The sequence below is a fragment of the Photinus pyralis genome, unplaced genomic scaffold (genome assembly GCF_008802855.1).
Source record: "Photinus pyralis isolate 1611_PpyrPB1 unplaced genomic scaffold, Ppyr1.3 Ppyr1.4_LG2, whole genome shotgun sequence".
NCBI lineage: Eukaryota > Metazoa > Arthropoda > Insecta > Coleoptera > Lampyridae > Photinus > Photinus pyralis.
This window is the reverse complement of record NW_022170403.1, coordinates 53597608-53625052: the sequence shown is the minus strand read 5'-3', so window position 1 is coordinate 53625052 and position 27445 is coordinate 53597608. Positions and strand designations below refer to the sequence as shown.

At 35.3% G+C, this 27445-nt stretch overlaps 2 protein-coding genes across 2 annotated transcripts; both read right to left on the bottom strand.

The window, feature by feature from the left end:
• LOC116163287 (amphiphysin-like) lies at window positions 1-27445 on the bottom strand. Its single transcript, XM_031477164.1, has 6 exons — window positions 27250-27445; window positions 26872-27147; window positions 20324-20492; window positions 4696-5025; window positions 982-1124; window positions 1-96 (listed from the first exon to the last, which is right to left on the bottom strand). The coding sequence occupies exons 1-6, from the start codon at window positions 27355-27357 to the stop codon at window positions 16-18; spliced, it is 1107 nt and encodes a 368-aa protein (XP_031333024.1). The 5' UTR covers window positions 27358-27445; the 3' UTR covers window positions 1-15.
• LOC116163288 lies at window positions 9652-10999 on the bottom strand. Its single transcript, XM_031477165.1, has one exon. It carries the CDS (start codon window positions 10111-10113, stop codon window positions 9679-9681), a length of 435 nt encoding a protein of 144 aa, XP_031333025.1. The 5' UTR covers window positions 10114-10999; the 3' UTR covers window positions 9652-9678.

Here is a 27445-nt window from a genome sequence, read left to right as displayed (position 1 = left end):
TAAAAACAAGACAATCTACAATGGCTTTGTAAAGTTTGCTGGAAACATACCTTTCTCTCCGTTATTTTCTTTAATTCCCATTAGCCATCCTTCTTCCTGTTGATGCACAAACATTTCAGTACAAAATTAAAACATATACGATCAGTATTGCAAAAAGTGTGATATAGTAGTATATAAAAATATTGTTCAGGAACTACTTTCCCAGCACTTGTATTAGTATGATTTAAACATACATGCACAGGGAAAGTGTTATGTTATGACTGTTATGAGCAATGATATGCAGTGATGTTCATTAAGAAGTAGACATAGGAATTTAAGTGTGTTGTTTTTCCCTATGTCTACTTTTAAATGACAAAATGCTTTTGAAGGGCGCCTAATTTTATGCATCTAAAATAACTTCTTAAAAAAAATAAAGATCTGGCTGTCATTATTAATTAACTTGCATACTGTTGCATTGGCTTCACAGAAAATAAATCTCGCTTACGCTCCTTAAACTGGTACCGGCACTATACCAATTGACGATACCAACTTTTTCTTCAGTTGAATACATCGCACACGAAGGAAAATACAAATACAAAATCCAAAGCAACTTGACAACCAGATCTTTATTTGTTTTAAGCAGTTATTGGCCCGTATGCATAAAAGTAAGCAAATGCTTATACTTGCAAAATTCAAAGTAAATACTCGTAACTGCCCCTTCATACTGGTCTGTTTAGCATAGTTTAGCAGCGCTGCACTGTGTCCTGGTCCTTCTGCTTAGCAGCGCTGCTCAATCGCCCAGTGCGAATGAGCACTTACGAGTATTTACTTTTAATTTTGCAAGTATAAGCATTTGCTTACTTTTATTCATATGGGCCATTGTCTTGGTTGCATAAAATTACGCGCCTTCAGAAGGATTTTGTCACTTAAAAGTAGACATAGGGAAAAACAATATACGTAAATCCCTATGTCTACTTCATAATGAATATCACTGTATATTACCTGTTCTTCTGGATCATCATATTCCACAACTTGAATAATTTCATCAACATCAAACGATAACTCATCTGCATCTTCTCTGGCATACTTGTAAGTTGCTTTCACTCTATACAAAACTCCAGATGGTAGATTATCAGTGGTGGCACCTTAAAAAAATATAGTCACATTAATTTGGTAAAAAACTTTACATTGATCTTCTTCTATAAAACAATTAATTTTCAAGTAATCATGTAAGTGCCAATAAGTAACTAACTGTTCCTATACAGTTTACCATTTCATTTTACCGAAAACCTAGTTAGTGTTTGCTTGCTTTTCAAATGCTATGAAATCAAACTATCAACCCAAAATGATTCGAAGTAAAAAATTCCTAACCCAGCAAAATTTAATAACATGTATGTCATCATAAATAAATCAAAGGGAATATTACAATTGTTAGTAACAACAAAACATGTAAAAATCAAGTGTAATAATTAGCTTTATTCGATTTGTATTGCAGTGAATCATTGGGTTTTGAAGTGATAGGAATTAACACTAAAGAGATGGCCAATACAAAAAATGCTTAATTAATTACTCGCTCGATTGAGGTTGAGGGGTTCAGACATTAAAATGAGGTATACAAGTTCCACAACTTAAACGTAAATAAGAAATTTTATTTGCTGTTATTTTTAAGATCTATATGTATCATGTCATCAGTGATAATCCAAACTACAGGTGAGATGCTCGTAAAGCGACCCATAATGATGGATGCCCTCCTTTAAAAGAAGCACAGAGTTTGCACTGCTTAACTATACTGTTTGGTGTTTTCCAGTGTTTTTCTCAGACATGAATAACTTTGAGATTTTAAAATTCTTCAATGCGTGTTGGAGTAAATCTACTTACCATCCAGAATGGAAACGAGTCATTGTCGTCCCTATACCTAAGCCAGGTAAAGACCCGTTGTTAGCACAACACTACCGTCCAATAAGTTTGACCTCGTGTCTGGGTAAATTATTGGAAAAAATGGTGAATAAGAGGTTGCAAACGTTCATGGAAAGCAACAACGTATACGTCTCATATCAAGCTGGATTTCGAAAGGGGTGATCAACGACTGACCATCTTGTCAAGTTAAGTGACCAAATTCTCAGGACGTTTGACAATAGGGAACACCTAATTGGAGTCTTTTTTGACATCAAAGGTGCATTTGATATGACATGGAGGCACGGGATATTGCAAAACATGTTCAAGTGTAACCTACGTGGGCGCCTACCAAAATTTGTACAGTCATTCTTAGAAGACAGAACATTTGTCGTAAGAGTCGGTGACGCCTATTCAAAAGAGCACGTTTTGGAAAATGGAGTGCCACAAGGGTCAACACCAAGCTGTTCCCTGTTTGGCATTGCCATAAATGAAATAGCTCTAGACGTTGATGAGGAAATAGATAAATGTCTATACGTCGATGACCTGATGATTTGCTATTCAGGAAAAACAGTTGGTGTCATAACCCGCAAACTACAAGGCGCAATAAACAAAATTTGGGAAAACGCCAACAATGTTGGGTTTGTGCTGTCAGAAGAGAAGACAAAGGCCTTACACTTTTGTCGACTTCGCAAACCCAATTTTATTCATGAATGGCCGTGTAATAAGTGTGCCCCAAGAGGTCAAGTTTCTGGGATTAACATTTGACAGAGAGTTTGGGAAAACGCCAACAATGTTGGGTTTGTGCTGTCAGAAGAGAAGACAAAGGCCTTACACTTTTGTCGACTTCGCAAACCCAATTTTATTCATGAATGGCCGTGTAATAAGTGTGCCCCAAGAGGTCAAGTTTCTGGGATTAACATTTGACAGAGAGTTAAGATGGTCTAAACATATACAGAACATTGTAACTGCAAGCAGAAAATCCCTGAATGTAATCAGAGCCTTAGCCCATCAAAAATGGGGAGCACACGCCAAGACACTACTTGACATCTACAAGACACTGATCTTATCTAAATTTGATTATGGGTGTTCTGTCTATTTTACATGTAACAATAAATCTTTAATTGGGAAACTTGAAAAAATTCAGAATCTTGCTATAAGGCACTCCCTTGGGGCATACCCTACAAGTCCAATCGCCTCACTTCATGTAGAAGCAAATATCCTTCCTCTAGCTCTTCGCCAAAAACAGATATTAGTAAACTACTATCTAAAGGTATTGCTAAATGACAATCACCCGAATAACCACCTACTTACAGAAGACACTACAAGTACGCGTTTGAATAGATGTAGAGCAATGGACATAAGAGCTACAGAGGAACTTAGATATTTACATCTAGAAGACACTAATTTTGAAAATATGTCCGTTAAAGCGAGAAGTGCACTTGTAAAAGCTCAAATATATGAGCGTTGGAATGAACAGTGGTCGGTGTCGAATGTTTTCTTAAAGAGAGTCAAACCCAATTTGGGATCACTCTTTCTTGTAGGTGCGAGTCGTTTTGCCTCGACAAAATCATATAGGCTTCGGATTGGACATACTGCCTTAACACATAGCTACCTATTGACCGGTGAAGGCCGACCTCAGTGCTTATATTGTGGAGTAGACCTAACACTGGATCATATGCTCTGTGATTGTCCGGAGCACCGAAATGCGCGCAACCTCCACCAAATCAGTGCTATATGGCAAGAAAATTTCAACAACATAGGCAAGTGTCTAATGTACTGCGATTCATGCATACTATCAATGTGATACATAGACTGTGATATATTGTAAAGAATGTTTGAGTGTAAAATGTCTGTGATATGTCCTATATATAAGTTACTGTACTGTGCATGTGATATTTATAAACTGTGATATATAAACCCTTAGTCAGAAAACAGGCAAATGGCCTTTGAAGCCGAAGCCTTAGGTGGGGTTTTAGTGGGTATGCCTGGGTAACGGGAGAGCCCCACACTACTCCGAACTTCCTCATTATGGAGTGTGCATAAGGTGCATTTCCCCACTACAAATAAAAATAAAAAAAAAAACTGTGAGAGGCTTTGACTGAAACCCCGTTCATTTTAAAATAAAAACCAATAAAAAATATAATACCCATGTGGAGTAGGTATGCTGAAGCAGTATCTTCCCTGTTGCTATCGTATTCTTAGACATTTCCACTGTAATTTTTTCACTAGTGAGTGTCTGGAAAACCTATATCGGCCCGCCCTTGTTTCGCTTAGGGGTCAGAGAAATAAAATTCGAAAATAATCTTGCTCAAGATAACATGTGATATGAGAGTTACATGGTCAACTAAGCTTCGAATTGGCTGATAATATTAGATGGCCTAAGGCCCACGTACTACTATGTACTTTCACATACCCATTAACATGGAGAACAAAACTATATCTGCAGACGACAGATGAATCTCAGAGATAAGAATGAAGTTCCCACAAATACAAATGAAGTATATCTACAACACAGAACACAGTTGTGAATAAGTCTACTGGGCGAAACTAACTGTCATTCTTCTCAATCTGCCCCTCTTAGTGGCCCAACCAGAGGACCGTTCCTGAAGTTTAAATATCTAAGGATACATGGAAAAATATCTTTAGGATAAATGGAAAATCACTCCACGAAGATATCACATTTGAAGAATTCTACACCTGATTATTTAACATTCTTTTAAGTGTCCTAACTTACTCTAAAAAAAATGACACACAAACAGTATTTCACAAACAATTCAATCGAATAAAGCTACTAAATTACGAATTATTTCAAGTACTTACCCACAGGAATGTCATACAGTTCTTCAGTATGTTTGGTGTGAGAAGTTTCAGTATCATTTGTATTAGTTGCTGTTTTATTGTCAACATGAGTCTTAACATCACTTGCTTTGGAGAGCAATATAGGATTATTGCAGCCATCTACATTATTAGATTCGGATTTATCGAGTGGCGGTGTAGAGTTAATAGGTGCTTCGGGAGTAGCTGGTGGGGAATTAGAATGCGGAAGAGTTTTTATAGGCACTGCGTTTGATTCTTCAGATTGTGAAGAAATGGATTTATCGTTATCGTTTTGGATTTTAGTAGTGATGGGTGATGCAGGCTCTTCAGCGGCTGTAAAACACACATTTGTTAGCAAACATAAAACAAGCATTGCAAAACGGCTTCGCGCACACATAAAATAAAGAAGGTGGTTTTGCAAATTAATTGTTAACAAAAAACTTCACTGCATGCTTGTAAATTTGTGGGAGTGTCCATTAAACTTGTAGGTGCATGTCATAGATATTTTGAATTTTACAGAGCATGCCAAAAAGTAGTGTAGTTGACTGTGCAACCTCCCAATAACTGACCCATAGTCAGTCATCTATTCTTGTAAAGGCTATGTGTTTATTATTATGAAGACTCAGTGATCGGCAACTGAATAGTACAGAAAATAAGAGAATTTAAAAAAGTGAATGGCATGTACTAGGTATTAAATTGCAGAGGTGACAAAGAGTTGATTAAATGAAACTGTTTTCAGAAAGGAAGTAATTTTTCAGATAGTGCTGAGTCTTGTCTGACTACGAACAGTATTGCTATGCTAACGTCTTTTGTTTTTGCATGTTTTGTTTGTATGATTTAGATTATCACATTTAGACGTTATGTGTTTGTGACTTTGTGTTGTGTTCTGAAAGGCATGTTCATATCTAACTTCACTATAATAAACAATTTTAAGCAGATATTCAGGTCTGGCAATGAATCTATTTGCATTTAAAATTATCTATATTCATCAATAGTTTTTGTGTACTATTGAAATCATATTATTAATTATGGGACAAAGAAAGTTACTAAAGCGTCATATTGCTTTACAGTTCAAGGGTGTTTAATTGAGTTTCTCATGGGTAAGTTGTAACATACTTATTTGTACAAACACCCACACAGTCGTGTTGAAGCATTTCGTCAAGATCGACGATCTTGAGAAACGCTGTTTATATTTGATAGAAAAAAAAGAAAAAGGCAACGAAATAGAACTGTATGGATACACTAACTAAATATTGAGCGCCCTATCACTGGCGCATTTGTCACTCTATTTGCTAAGGTAAGGTGACCAAAACAAGTTGAAAGTTGAAATTGAAACAGTCATATTTCCGAATGTCTGTCTATCATAAGCTTTTATGTTACTAATTTCTAAAATTTGGATAGACCATTTGAGCCAGTTCGGAAGCCTGGAGAAAATCAAGTTTGCCAAACCCCACAGACTAAAAACTGGTTTTATAAGCAGATTCCTAGCGGAGAAAAAATGGATGGTTTACTCTCATGAAAATCACTGTTTTGCTTTTGTTGCAAGCTCTTATATACAGGGTGAGTTTTTTTTCATTTTAAGCATTAGGATTTCGGAAACCGTAAGACATAGAGATTCGGTTAAATGAGGAAAGAGTTGTAGTTTTAAGAGCTTATTCAAGATATGCTTTTGTTTTTTTTAAAAATCCACAGTTTACTAGATATGAGCGAAAAACACATTTAGTGATTTTTCATTTATCTGTTGTAGAATCGTTAGTATTAGAAATACAGACATATGCAAAGAACAAAAATTGTAGATTTTTTTCCACTTAATAAGATACATTTATTAATATTTATTCTTCTTTTATAATTTTCGAGTTATAACGTAAACTTACATTTTTTTAAATGGTAATCATAGTTGGCTGTAACATTTTTAAAAAGTGCATTTTTTTCTGTTTACAATGATATAAGGTTCATTGTATTTACTTTGACAAATAAATATGATACAGAACTGTTTGTATTATTAAGAGTAGTAAAAACAAATTTTGCCCTGAGAAACATTTTTGTTCTCTTAATTACAGTCTATTATAATATTTAACTTGCAGTTAGTTGTGCAACGGGGCACTGTTATATTGAAACCAGCGTAAATTACGTCGTGTTTCCAAATCTAACCCATCCTACATATCTTGAAAGTCATTTGGTAGAAAATGAAGATAACATTGGCCTGTCCAACTTTCGTCGTAAATGAAAGATACCTATCTCACTAGATATTGTTTTCCATGGCCAACTGTTTACTTACCTCTCAAAATACGAAAATTACTGCAGGGCGTTTATTTGTTAAAGTGCATTTAGCAAGCTTTATATCGTTATAAAAAGAAAAATTTGTCCTTTTTAAAAATGTCAAAGCCAACTATGACTACCATTTAAAAAAATTAAAGTTTGTATTATAACTCAAAAATTGTAAGATCTAAAAATAAATTAGTATGTTCATCATGTTAAGCAATAAAATGTCTAAAACTTTGAGTCGTGTCATTTTGTTGTATTTCTAATAATAACGATTCTACAATAGTTAAATGAATAATCACTAAATCTGTTTTTCGCTCATATCTAGTGAACTGTGGATTTTTTTCAAAAAACAAAAGCATATCTCAAATAAGCTCTTAAAACGACAACTCTTAGAATACAACAACATCAGGTTTCATCACAGTTGATGGAAATTGAAACCTAAAGTGTCTGATCCCGAAAGCTTTGATGTCCATATTTCCCACTTAGAAAAATGGAAAGCACTTGAAGCAAGTTTTATCCACAATACACTTTCAAAGGTATGCTCATTGTTTTTCTCAAACGCGTTTTCTACTGCACATTACCTCATGTGCGAAGCGCCAAAATTCAAAGGTTTACATACGATCAAGTTAGCATCTTACTTGTGACAGTTTGCAACTGACAATGAATATTCACCGAATTAATATATTATCATTAATTAAATGTACACATGTAGCTTACAGCTACATTTAAACACCCTAATTTCAGAAAGAAACCCCACTGATTGGATCCCATGTCGAAAGGTAGGCAATACACATTTCTAATTCGAAGGAACTACATACTATTGGTATATCTTAACAAAAGCATTTCCGCAGTTCTATACTTTACATTTTTTCAAAGACTAATCTTATTGCATTTCACATCCAAACAAATAACATAGCTCGTACAGCGTACTGGTATAATTTGGTATTGCACACACAGTGTTATAAATCTTATTTTCATAACAATTTTGCAGAGATCGTCCTTTCTGATCATAATACAAACGCACTGCAACAACATCATATAGGCAAAATGATAATCTGAAACTAACTGGAGCTGACTATTGCCGTTACACCTAAAACATTACAATAGACCAGACCTAATTAAGATCTTTTACTTACTGTTTTTTCTTATTCTGGCAGTAATTAATTAACCGCACCAGATAATACCAAATAAACATAATCCCAAATTTGAATGACGTAATACCATGTAAAAAACCGTTTCAAAAATATCAATAATTACATACGCGTCTTTTAGTACAGTATGGCAAGCACTGTTATAGTCGTATTCAATTGATAACGCATTAATAGGGTCTTCCTGAAAAAAAATATTGTAACTTTTTTGTGTCTTACTGTAAAGTTTATAACCTGTAATTAAACATCTCATATACAACACTTTTTTTTCTAATTGCAACATGTCAATAACCAACATATAATATCGTAAAACTTTCAAATTTTGTCATGCAAACCGACGAAATGCCGATATTTACCGAGCGTCGCTTACGTCATTACGCAGGTTGGCGATCGTGAGTTAGTGGATGACACTGATAGGAGTTCGACTTATTATGGCAGTCTTCCACAAAATGAGTTCTGACTGGTTCGTAAAGGGGCAGTTGATAGTCTGCCAAAGGTTGAAGTATTAAGGGTCGCCGCCTTTTTCTCGAAAAATGAGTTTTTCGATGCCACTCGTTTGAGTGGAGTCAAACCCCAGAAGCAAGTCTGTTAGGGTTTAGAGGAAGTATAACATAAAGTTTTGTGTGTATAATGCAAGGTATAGTGTAGGTACCTAATAAAGTATGCACCTTACGGATTTCAACGAAATTATGGTGTGGGATATGTGGAAGTGAAAATAGAGAAAAATGTGTGCACTGTAAGGGTACGGAGATGCCCAAAACATAGAGTTCGAAGTAAACCATATTGTGAATTACAATATTATATCGATGGATTTTCGTCGATAACTGACTGAAAGTAAATCGACATTATGTACTTTAATTAATTAGAATCGTCTTCCCAAAAATACAAGTGGGATGTCAAAGAGTCACTCGCGGTATCACGTCGAACTTTTTTCGTATATTTCCTGTTGGGACGTTTATAAACAATTTATTAGGTTCGCGATGACTTCTGCTATCACACCCAGGCACAATGCAATAATTATTCGACGCTTTTTTCCGTCAAAACGACGTTTTCTTTCCCTGGCTCGATTGTAAGCAATACTACGGCTGAGCGTCAACGTGCGTAGTGACGTCACAGCAACGTGGTGGTCATTCGAAACTTTTTCAAACGCCGTTCATTTTAAAATCGTGTTTGCTAATCACAACGATTTCTTTTGACAAAAAAATGATTACCAATAATTTTTTTAATGTGGAAAACCCAATTACATCTAAATGTGTGTTGATAACTCAGTTCAGTTCATCAGTTGTGTTGATCCGTCAAATGGATAGTACATTTTGTTAAGGTTCAGAGCAATTCATCCACATCGCACTGGTTGGTAAGAACTCACCAACGGAAACTTCAATTTTTCCGTCTTCTGATTGGCTAACGGACAAATGGAAACGTATGAACGAAGAGCTATGAACCCACCTTAAGAAGGGTAATTTTACCATAGAATACAGAGTACTCTATATTCTGTGATTTTGCTTTGCATGTGACGTCACACTAGATGTGCAATAGCATACTGTTGTAAGTGTATCGTGGTTTTATTTCAAGATTACAGCGAAATCAGACTAGATTCAATCGCATGCAGTAATTCCTTGTCAGAGTTTTGGCTTGGACTGTTACTGTTTGGAAATTTCACGTTTGTGTCAGTACCGGTTTTCTTATCCATCGCTTCTTCCAACTCCAACATATTCTTCCGTATGCTTTGTAATAGTCGTCCGGATAACGTTACGATTTCCTGGTAACTTTCTTCCGCATTTTTGATAGCGTTATCGTAATTGTCTTTGGTAGCAATGCGCCGCGCGTGACTTTTGCCTATTATGCCCAATTTGAGAGTAATTCGTTCCATGTCGGTCTGCAACATGGTCTGCTCTTCTTGCTGCTTTCCGATTAAAAACTCGAGCTCCTTCCGTTGATTTTTAAGGTCGGCGATACACTTAATAATTTTGTCATTGTTGCCCGATAGGGTTTCTTTGGTTTGGGACATTCTTCAATTTTGACAGTGTCAAGCTATATGTACTTACCAAAAATCAATTGTGCCTTTTGTTTGTAGGCGACTTCAAATCATCATCAGACAGAAAGGTGACAAAAACGGCGCAAGTGAAGAAATTGGAAAACTCCAAAGCGGTCGATCAAGCCATATCTTGACTTTTAAACGCGCAACCCCACGCGACTGACAAGGATGGAGAGAGTGGAAATGCTTATGTTTTTATATTGAATTAGGTATATTTTTCCCTAATTGACTGACCATCATAACTTTAATTAATATTCTATTTCTATAACAATTTTCAGCCTTAGTAAATTCATTTAATTACTCAGCAGGTACGACATCTTTCATTAAGTCTGTAAAAGATTTAACAAGTAACTAACCGCCACAAAGTCAAGCGCACCGCGCATTCACAACGTCTTCCTAGTTTATATTCCTGATATATCGGCTGATTGCTTCTGTGCAAAGATCGTACATTATTTTGTACTTATGCTACTTGATTTATTTCTCCTCATTCTGGCTTTTAGAACCTTTCTCAATCTGTTTAAACACCCTGTAAATAAATCCTCTTCAATGAGTAAGAATGTGAAGGATTTTTTTTCCTAAAAATGATTATGGTAACAGCTGTGTAAAATAATGCTGCCCAGGACTGCATGCCAACATTGTTACTAAAGAATTTTTTATGTTACATGTTCTCTAGGTGCCAACAGTTTTTTGTAATAGCTTCTCCTACATTATACAGTGCACACTCACGATAAATTACATCCTCTCTTTTTATATCCGATTACCACTTTCTGACAATTTCACTTTTTTAGAGGCAATAACAAATAGATTAACACATCAAAGTTAAACCAAATTCTATTTTACCGGGAACAACATAATAGTATCTTAGTTGTCGAATGAGGTGTCTATAAATATGCGTAGTCTGTAATTACGTTCACACAAAAAGACCACGCTTTTGTCGTAATTAAAATACCACCATATAAAAAAGAATGGTCATCATTTGAACTCACTCCAAATTTAGATTTGACTCTGTTCCAAATGTCAGGGGTTCATCATTAAAATAAAGTAGTATTTATTAGTAAAACTGCTGTAAATAGTACCTCAAAATACAATAGGCCTGCTGATCACTACATAGTGTTACATCAGTACGTTTCTCATAATCCATTAAATAGATTTCAAAAGAACCTACATTATATAAATGCACGCTCTGATATTTGTTGCTGTGCAAAAACAGAAGCTTGAAGCCTCTAAAACATTGGAAGAAAGTGTTTACCACATTTGGCACAAAATTCGGTACAAGGCTGAAGGTGCAGAGTACCGCGCATCTTAAATGAAGTACGCGTCAAAACGTCGAGGCAGGCTGCACCAGTGTGAGAACTCGCTGAATGCTGATCCCTTCAGAAGATTCATGAAAACAAAAGTCATAAGATCTGTCTAACTAGGTTAGTGAAAGTGGACAAAAACGCTCGGATTAACCACTGTTATCCCCGAGGTTATCCCCTTTAGGGCCGGTATTTCCATCTCGGGATAAAGTCAAGTATAAGATATCTTCCAGGTAAACCGACAGTTAGCGTCGCTTCGAGTATTTCGAACCTCGTTTAGATATTATCGGCAGGATAAGTTCTAGATAAAGTTATTGGGTAGATTTTCTGCAGTTATCAACATAACCCCAGGATATTGCGTCAAATTTCCAGTAAACTGGTGACGTTTTAAAAATTTGCGAAATTACCAACCGTACCTATACCAAAGAGTAATTATAGTTACTCTTTGCCTATACTAAATAGGAAGAAAGAAATTGAAGTATGGAAGTAGAAGTACGCAAATACATACTATGTGTTCTTGAAGGATATAGGTAACCTATTTTAGATTCCAAATGGATCAAGATTTTCTTGATACCAGCACACGATTTTCAGATGTGCTGAAATTAGCCTTTTCTTTCTACGTGGTGCATTTACATCACGATTTTGGTTCATGTTCAGAGTACTCATAAGTAAAGCTTATTCTGTAATTTACGTTTGACAAGTATATTACAAGTCACTGAATTTCTTTCCAAAACAAAAGCATTCGTTCAAATTGTCAGGTAGTAAGCTATCTTGCTCTAATATATGACCCTGCCGTTCGCTATCTTTTTCTATTACAGACTTCTAAAATCGGCAACATTGGCTATGGTTAGATAGCTATCTACGGGATATATTTATACCGCACGCTGATGGAAATACTCGCAGATAGATAAACGGAAGATATCGGGCGGTATAAGTTATTTGGCAGGTACGAATCTAGTACTTTATCCGAAGATGGAAATACCGGCCCTTAAATGTGAAATGTATCGTATGAAAGCAGATATACTGGATGGGCAAATGGCTCAGTTGAGCAAAATAATAAAAAATTGCACCATACATCAACGCATCATCTCAAAACATCTGTAAATAAAATGAAAAGACCCATATATCTTCTGTATGAACATCTTTTAATACTTCATCAATCAATAGTACAATATGGTAATACGTGCAATGTCTAGAGAACAGCTTTTAGAAATCCAAATAATTTTTGATTATTTAAAAGCTGAATAGTACGTGCACTACTTAGGGCCGCTTCTACAATGCAGGTTGAGATCACGGTCTGTATACTAAACGGTTACCTCACCCCCAAACAAGCAACAAAACGCGCTGCCGATCGTGACGTGCTTGAGCCTGTAGTAAGCACCTCCCACCACACAATGCATTCGGTAGTCATTTTATAGCAAAACGAGTTAATGTTTGCAATCATTATGGCTTGCATTTTTGTGTTTATTATTGTAATGATATTTTAAGCAACATTCAGAACTAGTTTATTTCTTGGACAGTGCATATGTACGAGCTTTGTTATATGTTTAAGTATGTACCAATAAAACAACTAGTTTTACTTATGGAATAGAAAGATTTATAATTTAGTATTGCATACATCATTATCTGTGTATATAAAATTCTTCTGTACGTGTGTTTGTGACTGAACTCTTGAGTCGTACACTTACCAAAAGAAACCGCAAAAGCACATTTCAAGTAATCTTTGGTAATTTGGTTCATGAACAGTGTTAATGAAGCACAAGATTCGTGGGTACACACATACACGGTACCAGTTTAGTGTATAGTTATAGTTAACCAAAAATTCAATATCTTGAAAGAAAATTAACACAATAATAAAAAAAAAACGCCGCAAATGAGGCTGAGAAACGGATACAATAGACCTGCGCACGATGGGCGTGGTACAAACGTCAAACGTACAGAATCGTCAAAAACTTTACGACAGGCTAAACTACGTCATAAGCAGTAAGTTACCCTCTCGCTCCGCGCCCACGCACTGCAGCAAGTGAGGCAACCGTTTAGTATCACTATAAACAACCGTAAGGGAAACCGGTATAGGCGACAAATGTGTACCGTTGAAGTCGTGTGACAGAATGAGGTGGTGGTATATCTATTTCCCTCACTCTCATCGCGTCCAGTTTGCTTATTAGCACGCCTGATAGAAGCAGAAAATACGACTGTATGAATTTAAGTGAAATAGAAAAAAGTGTCAATGACTAGAGTGAGAGTGATAAAGATACTACCACTTGTCTGGCTTCACTAATAATATGCTCGTTTCCCTTCTAGTTACGAGTATATAGTTCAATGTTTAGTATATGGACCGTGGCTTGAGATGTCTGACTTCAAAATTTCAAACAAGTACCGTTGGCGTGTACAGAGACACACGGCTATAAAATACGTTACCATCGAAACCATGGGGTCATCGCGTTTCATTCCTCAGACATTGCTGATTACAGGTACGCCGGAGGCGCGCTGCTCAGGCTTGCCAGAGCCTCTTCAGCCGAAACAATGAAGTTACCTTTGATTATATACTACTTAAAATGTATGTTCCAAAAAAAGAGATAGACGTATGTTTGTACCAAATGCGCATGTTTACCGTATAAACTTCGCGGGGGAATAGTCGGACTGCCCAAATCGTTACATCTATTTTGGAAGTAAACATTCACCTTCACGTTAATTGCATATTATGAACTATTCTCTTTACAAACATAACAACTACGCACAATTATCACGATTAATTAAAGGTACAGCCGAAATAACGTATAAAGCAAATAAAGATGAATCAGCTGTGGTTATACGGACAACGCCATTAGTTTCCGGTTTATTAAGTTCTGACATGCGCAATTCAAATTGGTACAAACTTCTTTTATCTCATTTCTTTTCACTGGAAAATTATAGCTATCTGTGTTGCACGAATTGGAACACGGGTTGTACTCTTTCATCATTAAGAATGCGCTACACAGTAGCATATAATCAAAGAAAGTTACTGTCCAACAATGTCATAATTTCGATGTCTGCAACTTTTAAATGATAGCTTGTTATACAGGGTGTTTTTTTAAGATGGGCCATAGAGAGTACACACTTAGCATACATCATAAGCATAAGCGTAGGTCTGGGACCATGTAAAAGCGTTGAGTTATTTAAAATGGGCCATAGGGAAATTTACATTGCGCACAGTTCTCAAATCTTGGCCTGCGCTTAGTTATTTCACTGACAGTTCTCGATCTCAATCCTTCAAATTGCATCAACGAAGCAGCAATATGTATTCCACTGCTGAAAGGTGTTTACAAATCATTTTAACAATACCGTGGCAAATGATTCGCGAGGAACAACCGTGGAATAATTGATGCAATTAAATTTCCCTATGGCCCCTTTTAAATAACTCAAGGCCTTTACATTGTCCTATTGCCCATCTTAAAAAAAACACCCTGCATGAAGGAAGTAATGTCTATTTAGCTTTGCCGAATTTGCATTTGTGTTCAGTTCACTCAGGTTCATTTTTGAATTTTAGCGTCACTTTGCTTTCTGTATGCAGTCAGGGTCGTTTTAATTCTATAATTCAATTTTCGTGTTTGTGCTACTTATAACAAAAAGGTAACGCGCTTAGATGTAATTGTAATTATTCGCTTTATGGTAAATTCTATTGCCTTCATATACTTGTAACTTAAGGGACAGTCATCCTTCAATGCTCCAGGTGTAAATGGTATTCCTATTTAGATTTGTTTGAGATTGGCCAGTTATTAATTTTGATTTGATTGTTTAAACTCATTTAGATTGATTAGCGACTTCAAATCTTTATGCACAAACCCGCCTTTTTTTAGTGAAATTAAATTTAATTAATTTTTTCGCCCGTGCAGAGGTAGATGTACTTTTAGTTAGTATTAAAAATACAGCATTCATCTCAAAATACAACTTTAGTCTAAGGTTACCACATCCAGGCCCTTCAGATACCTTGTGGACAAGAAAAAGTCAGGCTGATTAACAATGTATTTCATGTACTTTATGTAAGAAACTTTGGAATGGAATGACAAATGATGAAGAATGATATCAATTGAGGAATTAGCTAGAACTGCACCTGTTAATCCGCCTACAGTAAAAAGAAAAATAAATCCTAGACTTCAAAATGGGAAAGATCGAGATAACAATAATAATAATGACCTTTATTCACATATTATATACAAAAGTAACAACACAAAAATGAAAAATATGGCATAACGGTATATCAAATATACAGGGTGATGACTTGCGTAACGCATCATAGGGATTTCAATGTAAAATTCATAACATGCGATTATTGGCTCCCCAAATTATTTTAGAGCAAAAATGTATTAAGGTTTTTTGTAGAAAAAAATTCAATCAACAGTGTTAAGGTCAGTTCATAGCTCTACGTTCATACGTTTCCGTTTGTCCGTTAGCCAATCAGAAGACAGCAAATTTTTAAATCGTACGTCGTCCGTTTACGACGGAAAAGTTGGTTGAAATTGAACATTTACGTTTCCGTTGGTCCGTTTTTAACAAGAGTGAGGTTATGTTTGGTACGTTAACAGTATTCGCCTATTCGTTCTTCACAGTAATAATCAGATAGCAACGTGTTTTTACTTTCGTATCACTTTTACATACTGAAAATCACGGAGGGTATAGTACAAAATAAAATTTAGGTTATGGTTATACGTTGCAAATGTACAATGTGGACGGATTGCTATGAACCTTAACAAAATGCACTATGCGTTTGACGGATCAACGCAACGGATGAACGGAGAGCTATGAACCCACCTTTAGTTTTCAATTTTGTGCATATAAAGACGGAAAATTGTAAAAATAAAACCCGCATCTTTTTCAATAATCTGGGATGCCATGGAATTTTCTAAAACAAAAAGATATCCCGCTATCAATTAGCAGCAGTTCGAAATGGCTTTTCTGATCGACTTGGGTTACTGTACTGCAGTTAATGGTGACTTATTCGAACATTTATTGTAAATTGTTATATTAGGAGACCGTTTTTAGTAATTTGGTCTTTCTTTATGTCGAATTCGCTGTTCTAAATATATGTAATACTTTTTGATAGAATTTGATTTGCTTTATAGCAGACATTCCATGGCATGACGGATATTGGCGTAGTTTTTGTATTATAAAATTCCATGGCATCACAGATTATTGAAAAAGATGGGGGTTTTATTTTTCCAATTGTCCGTCTTTATTATGCAATAAATTGAAAACTAATACAGTTGATTGAGGTAAAAAATTTTCTCCTACAAAAAACCTTAATACATTTTTGCTCTAAAATAATTTAGGGAGCCAATAATCGCATGTTATGAATTTTACATTGAAATCCCTATGATGCGTTACGCAAGTCACCACCCTGTATAATTTTCCTGAAATCGAGGTATGTGCATAACTTTAGAATGACTAAACAGTTGTTAGATAATTCTTTTTTTTGTTGTATCAATAATTTCCAAAAAAATGGTACGTAAACGGGAAAGATGTGAAAAACAAATATTCTCTTTTCCAAAATTTTAAATCGCAATATGACTAATAGATGGCGCCACAGCGAGCTCTACTATCGCTGTAGAACAGGGTTGCTCAAACGGTGCTTTTTGAGTCGATCTCAAGAAATACTACGATTTTCAGAGCAGACTTGATTTAAAAAAATTGATTTTATGTAACACTAAATTGTGTGGTTTCTACATACTAACTAATTCTATGTACGGAAGGTATATCCATCCATGGATGGCCATGAAATTGTGCAACCTCCCTATAAACTTATATTTTTGCGCGACGATACGCCTCTACATACACAACAATCCTACACCACACATACTTGCAGCCTCTCAAAATCGATCAGAGTCTAACAACATTAAGGTAGATCGTCAGTTTAAGTTTGAGCACCAATGCTGTACAAGAATCCATACCGCCGACTTCAAACCAGAGGCGAGAAACATATCAATTATGTATGTCCGCAAACGTTTCTGATGCAGTAAACACGAGCGCGGTGCAGCCGCCGACATCCGAGCTCGTGCCCTATCCTGGAGCGAGACGTTCGGATGAGGTGAGGGGGCGCAGCTGCCCAAACCGAGCTTATGCCCCATCCGGGAGTGGGACATTGACTGATAGGCAGTACGAAGTTTGCTGGGTGTGCCAACACCTACATTTATATTAAGTATCCTCAAAAAATGACGACAGGACAGGTGTATATCAAGTTCGTACCAATTTATATATGTCTCTTGACTTGCATCCACTTGACTTATTTCATTAAAGAAAACGGTAGTGTATAAGATTCCACCTGACAATATTCAAGAGCTGAAACACAGAATAACATATGAATGTAGACAAATTACCAATGGCGTAACAAGACAGCTCGGGGCCTCGGGGCCCCCTATAAGTACTAGACACGAATTAAAGTTTTTAATAATAATCGTTTAAATAAAATCACCTTAAAACAGTCATTTGTGGTTTGTGAGAATAATAGCAACAAACACAGTACTAACTACTAAAAAACATACAAAACAAAAACTCAAACGCACGATGTCAATCAATATCACATACAAATTGCAAACTACGACACAACACACACCTCGCTCCCGAAAATACTTTTGTCAACCACGGTGCGACGAAACAATATAGGTAATTATTAAAGGGCAAATAAAAGATAACCCAGTAACAGTTGGAAACTAAAGGAAATAAAAATGCAAACTGGAAAATGAAATATAGGTAGGTACTTCGTTTGTTTTACCAATTCAGCATGAACAGTCTCGCTAAATAATCTTATCGCTAATGAAAGAATGAATGCCAGGGCCCCTGTATGAATGGAGTTGTTTCTTTTCTGTTTGATAATTTCAGATCTCAGAATATAAACATTTTTTTTTAGTTACGAGCTTCGAATGATTGTATTGTGGGCGAAGATTTAGCAATTTTAAGACACTAAAATGAGGCATTATGGGTATGGCACACATTTTTATATTTTGTATACTACACGTCGTTTTCTACGTGTGGCTGGCACCTTTCAGGTTGCGAGGCCCCCCGAGATTGCGGGGCCTCGGAGCATTGCCCCGAACTGCCAGATGGTGGTTACACAACTGCAAATTACAAGAGACACTTTTATTAATGTGTGAACAAATTCAACACCGACTGTTATTATTGTCTGTGACAATTTTGGGCATTTAATAAAATAAATTTTATACAATGTGAAATGTGTAAAATTCATTTGTTTTGCATCAGTCTTGGTTTTTTAAAATTAATTCAGAACCAGATTATCCAAATTTAATTTTGTGGGTATTTCAGTAAAGACAATTTTATGACCTTTAAAATGAAGTGCCACTTGGTGCATATTCTAATACTTCCCTCTAGGTATCTAAATGGAAGTTTTCGAAATTTTTGCTGTTTTGTCAAAATTACAATCGGTGATTCATTTTGAAATGAAAGGCCGGTATACTGATTTAAACAAAGCAATTTGTATGTGTTTCTTAGATTTTAGTGTTGGCTACCCGATGCTTTGACCATAAAAATAGATAATGAATTTAAACTCGTTTAAATCTGGTGTACACTTTTTTCAAAGAAGAACCAGGGAATGGACAATAGGACATTGCATATTAAAACCATGGACTGTTTTGAATTTTGATTTATTTAATTGAATATTCGCTCAATATCTCCATCGCTACAAACAGGTTTTTAAGCAACATGCCGTATGTTTTATATTGGATCGTTTACCTCTAATTTCCTTTAGCACGTTCGTTTTTGTGCTACCAATGCTTATATTAAGTTAAAATTACAGGAAAATATCTTCACAAACATGAAAATTGATCATGTCCTTTCTACATACACTTAATTTTTTTTACATAAGCTATAAGTTTGTGTGCATTGATTAGAAACTTGTATAGTTAAAGGACAAGTAAAAAAAGTGGGTGGTTTTCTGAAAATATTTTGTGTAAAGGAGCAACTAATAGTTTAGAATTTATTCTGAAGTTTTTGAAGTTTCATAGAAGTTTTCTGAAGTCCTTAAAAGTTTGTCAGATGTTTGCCTAAACGTTGAAATCTTGTTTACATGCCAGTGTACCACGATTAACTCTCGCTTCAACCGTTCATACTTATGTGCTACTCTGCCCTGAAACCCTGAGGTTTGACACAAACATTACAACTTACTTTTTGTGGAAATTTGTTAGTTTTTTGAATAGCAGTGGCAGTGCAATTCTTCTAACAAATCTCTGTGACCGTATCTATGATGTCTGGTATACACTGAAGAGGATACGGCAAAATTTGTTAATAAAATAGCGAAATGGGAATTTATGTTTTTAGTTACAGCAAAACCAATTTGCCAATACGATGTTACCTTTAACCAGAAGTGGAACGTGTCTTCACACACATCATAGATTATTCAGAGAAGAAATGTTAATACTGACGTTACATTTGTATAGAGGAAAACCACAGAAATTAATTGATCACCTTGTATATATGTACTTTCACAGCAGTGTGATGCAAACATAATTACTGCCGTAGTAAATTACAACATACATTCCATTGGAAACTATCCAACTATACACACAACTGATCTTTATTGTATTTAGGTGTCTGAATAATCTCTTGCATGGACTAGGGCACATAATTAAAAGTAAAAATTATTGCCAATAATTATTTAAATCAGATAATTAAAAGTTCAATGAACATAATATCTGCAACTATGCTTTTGTTAAAAAATGTGCTTGCGAACAATATAGCCTTAGTAACTTTCCTTCCCAATACATTTTTATAATTCACTACTACACGTTAAATAATAATACTCAACTGATGAAGAGATTGTGTTATCCACTTAAGCGGAAACGTTTCTTAGCACCGAAAACTCATAAATAACGCCAAGAAAGAAAAAAATTGCTTACGTTTTCCTGGAATACTGCTTATGGGTGGAGGTGATATATTATTGATTACAGGTGAATTATTAATTGTATTTCTTGGTAAAGTTGATCCATTACTTTTTTTAACGCTGTACGAACCCCTCTGACTTTCGGTTGCTAATTTATCTACAATGGCCTCTAGCTCTGCAAACACCTAAATTGGAAAAAATACACATATTAACAATAAAATACGCCTTTGGATATATAAACTTACAGTGCTAAAAATATAACCAAGATAACATGATAACGTTCTGTAAACTTGAAGAACTAATGAATAAACACAATAAAATGCAAGACATCAACTTGTGGGTAACTTAAAGCTTTAAATTAGTTTTTAGATTTAATTAAAATGTGTGCTGTGAATACCAATAAAGTCAGACAAGATAAATCTTTAATCATCATAAACTTCGTATGACCTTGTCTCGCCAACTTCCTTTCAAACAATATACTTTCTACACTCCTTTTCATAACTAAAAAAATATCTACATTCTTTCGGTATATCCCCAAAACTACTATATGGCTATTGAAGTATTGGCATGATTTGAACCATAAAATTTTAAAATAATATTAGAAGTCCAATAAATGTCCACAACTTACAAAAGTAACCGAAAATGATTTACAGAAAGCGTATTTCCACATCAACAGTCTTTTCCGAAAAAATTAAAATACCCTTGCCAAATTCGTTTTCAGCGTTGAGTGAAGGATTAGTCCTTTACTCAACATTTTCAGCCATTTAATTAAAATGTCGGCAAACTGTTATTTGAAAAGCCACTTCTGTGAAAAAATCCTCCTGAAACTAACCAAGTTGGCTCTGCAAATATACAATCCATTTTTGATGTGTGTTTCCAATTAGTAAGAAGTGATTTCAAATTTGTAACAATTGGGCCACAGATAAGAAATGTAGTCTGGGAATACGTACCTAATCATTTTCTTGCGTCTTTAGCCCTCCTTTAAAATATCAAAACTAGAAAATTGAGTCTGCAGATGTGTGATCCATTTTTTAACACTTGCAGATAATAAATAATGACCTCAAGCCCAACTAGTAATCATGGCTGCGAACAGAGCCAATTTTTCTTTTTCCCTAGCATAGCATTTATCCATTTCCTCAATCAAATTGAAGTTTAAATCAATATTTTGGGTCTCTCTAGTCCAAAATGATAGTTAAAACTGAGTATCATGTTTGAGTTTTAGCTAATCAAGGATCAAAATGCAACAAACGTATAGCACAATAAACGGCAAAAGTTGAACATTGTGCGAAGTGAAAAAGATGGCTATAACTTTTTCCATAAGTGACGCATAAATAATTCCTTCCTTGGAGCAAGCTTCGACACCATGACGAACCGAATAGCGAGAAAAATAAAACAATAGCTCTTAAGATAAATATATAGTAGTGACACAGGCCTAGTGACAGACAGACAAAATTGCCACAATAACGATTTTTTAAATTTTTGTAGAAATGTTTGTCATAAGGAACACTGCTGACATTGTTTCCAATCAGCAACCAACATTCTTCCACATGCACAAACGAACAGAACAAGATCTTCCAAACATTGGAAAATGTACTGAAAAATATTGCAATCAGTAAATTTTCTGAATTCATCCAATCAGACCATGATTCAGTAATAAATTTTGGAAAATTCCCTCTTGTCGTCCATTTAAAACGATACATAGGGAGATTGCACGTAATCACGTGTGTATTTTCTTAAAAGACATTTTTTTAAACATTTAGCAGTACTTAATATGTTTAAGGACATTCTCGACTATACGATATGGTAATACCAGATTTTCAATATTTAAAAAAAATGGAAATCTCTTATGTTTTTATGTTATCAAGATCCTAAAAACATTCTTTTTACGATAGTATTTAGTGTTTCTTAAAAATTCATTTCTTACCTTGTCAAAAAAAACATTTTAATCTAGTAGCGCATGAGTGTTTCATACTCTCGCTGAGAGAGAATGTTGGTCTACAATTGTATGTTTTTTTAAAAGTAAACCATACGATTGAAGAGCAGCGTCAGGTGTTCTGTTACTGACATTCTTTCCTGGTGAGCATTATACAACTAAATTGACTATAGATTACATTTTAATTGTTTCTTTTGCTACTTTATACTTGGACAAAAATAATATCGAGTGTAAAACATTCATGCGCTACTAGATTAAAATTTGGTTTGCTTTTTGATAAGGAAAGAAATGAATTTAAAAAAATTCCAAATACTATAAACCATCGTGTCCTGAAACATATGCCAAATATTTTGAAAGTAGTACCTACCCATAGTGTGGCTAAAAAAATAAGGCGCTTACCTACTCTGAAACAGGCTGTATACAGGGTGTTAGGTACATATAAGTATGTAAAAAAAATTGGGTGGTAGAGGGGATCAAAACAAGTATTTTTTCTAAATAAATCGAGAGTCCAACGTGTTTCGTTTGGAAGCCACCCCTAAAAAAATGGTGAAACAGGCATTTCTTCTTTAATTTTTTTCTCAGCAACCATAAGATTTAGAAAGCCTGTTGGCACGTTTTTGAATAGGATTTGGGGTACGCCCTTTCCGATTTTGCAAAAAAATTTTCAAAATTGTTTCTATCAAAGGGCGCATTCCTAAATGGGGGTGCAAAAAATTCTGATTTTGACGAAATTAGTATCTGGGGGTTTTTGAACATGAAAATCTGAAATAGTTTTTGAAAATCCAAAAAAAAAATTTCACTGCAATTCAATTCAATTGTCTACGAGTTTTTAAAATCACTTTTCAAACAAAAGTTATACTCATTTCAAAATTGAGACTTTGGGTTAAAAAGTGTCCCCCACCTACTAGTGAGTCATCTAATATTGCATGTAGTTAATTGAAAATGTGGCAAATAGCAAAAAATTAACAATTTAAGTCGATATTATGATACTTGGAGTAATGCTTATTGATTGTATTGTAATGGAACTGTAGATACTTAAATACCATTTTCCCATCACCCGCAGCCACGCACATTCTACATCTTCTTGGAATCGAATTTTTGACTTCGATACCATGATCAACATATCGAATTTTTTAATCATAATATTAACTTAAGTCGTTATTCTTTTGTTATTTGAGACATTTTCAATTAACTACACACGAAATTGGATCACTCACTATTAGGCAAGGGATCCAAAAGACCAATCTTCAAATGAGTATAATTTTTCTTTGAAAAGGGATTTTAAAAAACTCTTCATTTTGTTCCTTAACTTATCAAGCATGTACACAACAAATTTTGTGGAATGCTCTCCATTTTCGAATTTTCAGATTCGTGATTTTCTTGTACAAAAATCCCAGGTACCAAATTTCGGCAAAATCAGAATTTTTGTCGCACCTCCATTTAGGGATGCGTACTTCCTTGGTAAGAAAATTTTCTTGACAAATCGGAATGGGCATACCTACCCCAAAACCTATTCAAAGACGTGCAACCAGTCTTTGTAACTCTTCTGGTTGCTAAGAAAATAATTAAAGATGAAATGCAAATTTCACCAGTTTTTTTAGGGTAGCACCCAAACGAAATACGTTGGATTCTCAGTTTATTTAGAAAAAGTGCTTGTTTTGATCCCCTCTACCACCTAGTTTTTTATAATTATTTATTATATTAATTATTTATTATAATATTTATATGTCACACCCTGTGTAGCACCTCGGATCATAATTCCTTAATCCCCTAAACAAATTATTACTCTGGATAGCTGGAACTACAAAAATGTCCACTGATAGAGAGAAAGAAAGAAAGGAAGCGAGAGAGAGAGAGAGAGAGAGAGAGAGAGAGACGAGCGTCTCTCTCTCTCGCTTCCTTTCTTTCTTTCTCTAGGTACAAACAAAACTCCACTTTCTATAAGAAATATTACAGAGAAAAATAAGTAAAAATGCCAATTTGTAAAAAAAACGGTCTCTTCCAAACTCACTTCTGCTGTGATGAAACAAAAGATGTCAACTCAAGGAGAGTTAAACGGAAGCCAGTTTTGGTAGAAGATAACGAATTTCAAGTTCTCAGGGAGTTATTGACAATCCTCATATTAGTGAGTATGAAATTAGTAGGAACATGGATGTTTCAATGCGTTCTGTGCATCATACTCTTCAAAAGTTCCATCCATTTAAGATAAAACTGCACTTGGTGCAACCTCAAGTTTTTTCTGTATCTTATGCGCGTGTAATTTACTGATGAAAACCCGCAGGAATTGCACATCACCAGCAAAGACAGTGGTGAAACTCTTGGAAAATGTCCCTGTACCTGCCGGACGACAAATGGTTTAAGCAAAGTTATCGTTCATACGAACAGATAGATGGACAGACAGACAAAGGAACAGACGGACAGACCAACAGACAGACGACAGACAACAATACAAAATTATAAACGATCTCTAAGATCGTTAATAAAAGGCAAAAGTGTAAAATTATGGGACACGTAAAAAATGGTTTTTTGGTTTTTTTAAAATCACTTTTTTAGCAATAAACGCAGAAAAAAATTCCTTCCTTGGTGCAAGCCTCGACACTATAACGAACCAAATAGCGAAAAAAGTAGAACAATAGCTCTTAAGATAAAGAACTATAGTAGTGTCCAGACGAACGGACAGACGGACGGACAAAGTGGACAATAGCGCATTTTTTTTGTGGAAATGCGCTAAAAAGGGACAATTACAGGAAACCCCAACATCTAGTTCCTGTGCATCAAGTCAATGTTTTGCCGTTTCCCCAAGAAATTGGTTAACAACGTTTTGCGCAAATGTACGTGGGTATCATCGCGAAATGATAAGGAAAAACACACTTCTTGCCAGTGGCGGACTGGGCCGGCGCCGGTGCGGTCAGGGGTCGTACGGTGTCAGGTGCCCCCCCCCCAAAAAAACTACATTTGTAATCGATTTTGGAATAAGTGCAAATGCTTTAAAATGCTATTTTAGGGGGTTACTTTGGAGAAAAATTTCTGGTAGGTATAACCAACCCCCTGTTATGTGGCCGGTGCTGTTCGGTTGCCCGAGCCAGTTCAATTTGCCAGTCCGCCACTGCTTCTTGCTGCACTATAATGGGAGATCTATATCTATTGAACGAGACAACAAGCCTTCTACGACTTTTCAGACCCGAGATCTTGGCCCTCACATGGACGGTTGGGCGGACGGAATCCACAAGGATGCGCCAAAAATATCTATTATAGTTAGAAGTGCATTTTTCCCAAAAAGCAAAGAGTATATTAAAATCTTCTCATAAAACTGTAATCCTTGCGCCCATCTAATTCAATAATTTATCTTCGCCGGTCAGATCCCCATTTGAAAAAACCCACCCTGCATTGAACAGAAATGGGTAAATATAAAAATATAGACCACCTCCCCTATCACAGTGAACTCTCAGTTTTTTGGGTTTGGCTTTATGCAAGACAATCCTACTTTCACAAGTCTAAACCCAAGCGAACAAACTTTCTGGCAATGAGCCCATGATGTAGCATTTTGAGTCATTAACTCCTGACCTACATTTGGCATGATGAATACTACACCTCCTATCAGTTTCTGACTTCCAAACACATGCATGATACCGCCTTAATAGTTCTGACTTTAACTGAGCCACTGGCAGTATTTTAACAAATTTGAAAATGAAGATGCTTTACAACTGAAACTACACCACGTATCCGGTGGACAGAAACATAGAGATGGTATGTTGTTGACTATAAATCAATGCATACTATCACATGCCCAGAGCTTTAGAGACTGAAAGCAGATGGTGACAGAAGTAGATATGAATTACCTTACCATTCATTTTAGGGCGATGTTGCATCAACATAATCTTAATACAAATTTTGCTTTGGAAATTAGTAATCATTTCTTAATGATGCCTTATGTCAAAATATATGAACGCGTTCCAGTGCCATGAAAGCATTTAAAATGAAAACATTGAGAAAAAGAGTTATCGATGCGTCAAATAGTGCGACTGCTTTACCTGTAAAATGGGATACATCATCCGTTTCTACGATATATATAAAATAACTATTAACGTCGCTTTTAAAATACTTATATTACAAAAGTAACGTTCAATTTGGAAGTTGATACTAATTAACTTTTGCTCAACATTTTCGTTCAATGATAATAAAACGTTCACAGCTCTCAATTTGTCATATATGAAGGTGAACTATATTTACACATGCAGGTATTTTTGAATTGGGCGATTACTATTTGACACCATATCATTACCATCGATACTGATCTTTATGAATGCCAGTATATAACTACACAAAGCAAGTGCGAATGTAGACATGCAAGTTGCTGTAATTAGTTGCACTCACGATTTGTTGTTCACCCAAAAGCTGTAGCGCTCAATTTGCATATCGAAGGCTTCAATAAGCACACATTTGACGTTCCACCATACTATCTTACTTTTAATCACTTCTTTGTCACTGAAGCATATCAAATACAAGCTATACTTAAAAAATTACCTACTGTTCAATTAAGTAAGATAAAAAAATGAAAGCACACCTACTACTATATGTAAAATTTGGCTTAAAGTTAATAAGTAAGTACATAGTAGAAGTAAGCATTTTACCTTTGCATTCTCAGTATGAAACACCTGCTCGGCACTAAATAAGGACTGTAAGTTTGTTACAAGGAAAAGTATTCTTGAATCGTATAAAGCTGGTAATTCATCATGCAATTCCGAATTTAGCATATCGTAAGTCCTTTTCGCTTCCTCCAACTGTTCGCGGCCTTTATTTAATTTCACATCGTCTCTCTTTTTAGTCATGCCTAATTGCAAAGCCTGAAAGTTATGCCTTTGGCTATCATAGTCAACTAATTTGCGGCCTCTTTTATCTATTTTTTTCTGAAATGAAAAATTATAATCACAACATAGGTACCTATATGAAAAAAGAAAGCATGCGTGAATGCGATTTGAAATAAGTATGTAGTTTAAGCGTATAATTACCCTCATTTCTGAAAATTGCCCTTGGTACGTATTGAGTGGTATCAAAACTTGATCGGCCAATTTGTGGTTGAAGTCTTGCCATAGCATATCTACAGATTGTGTTTGCATAAATAGTAAATCGTGTCCAGACCATTGACTTTCATAAATTTCTCCTATAGATTCCAATAATGATTTTGATGCTATTTGTATAGCTGTA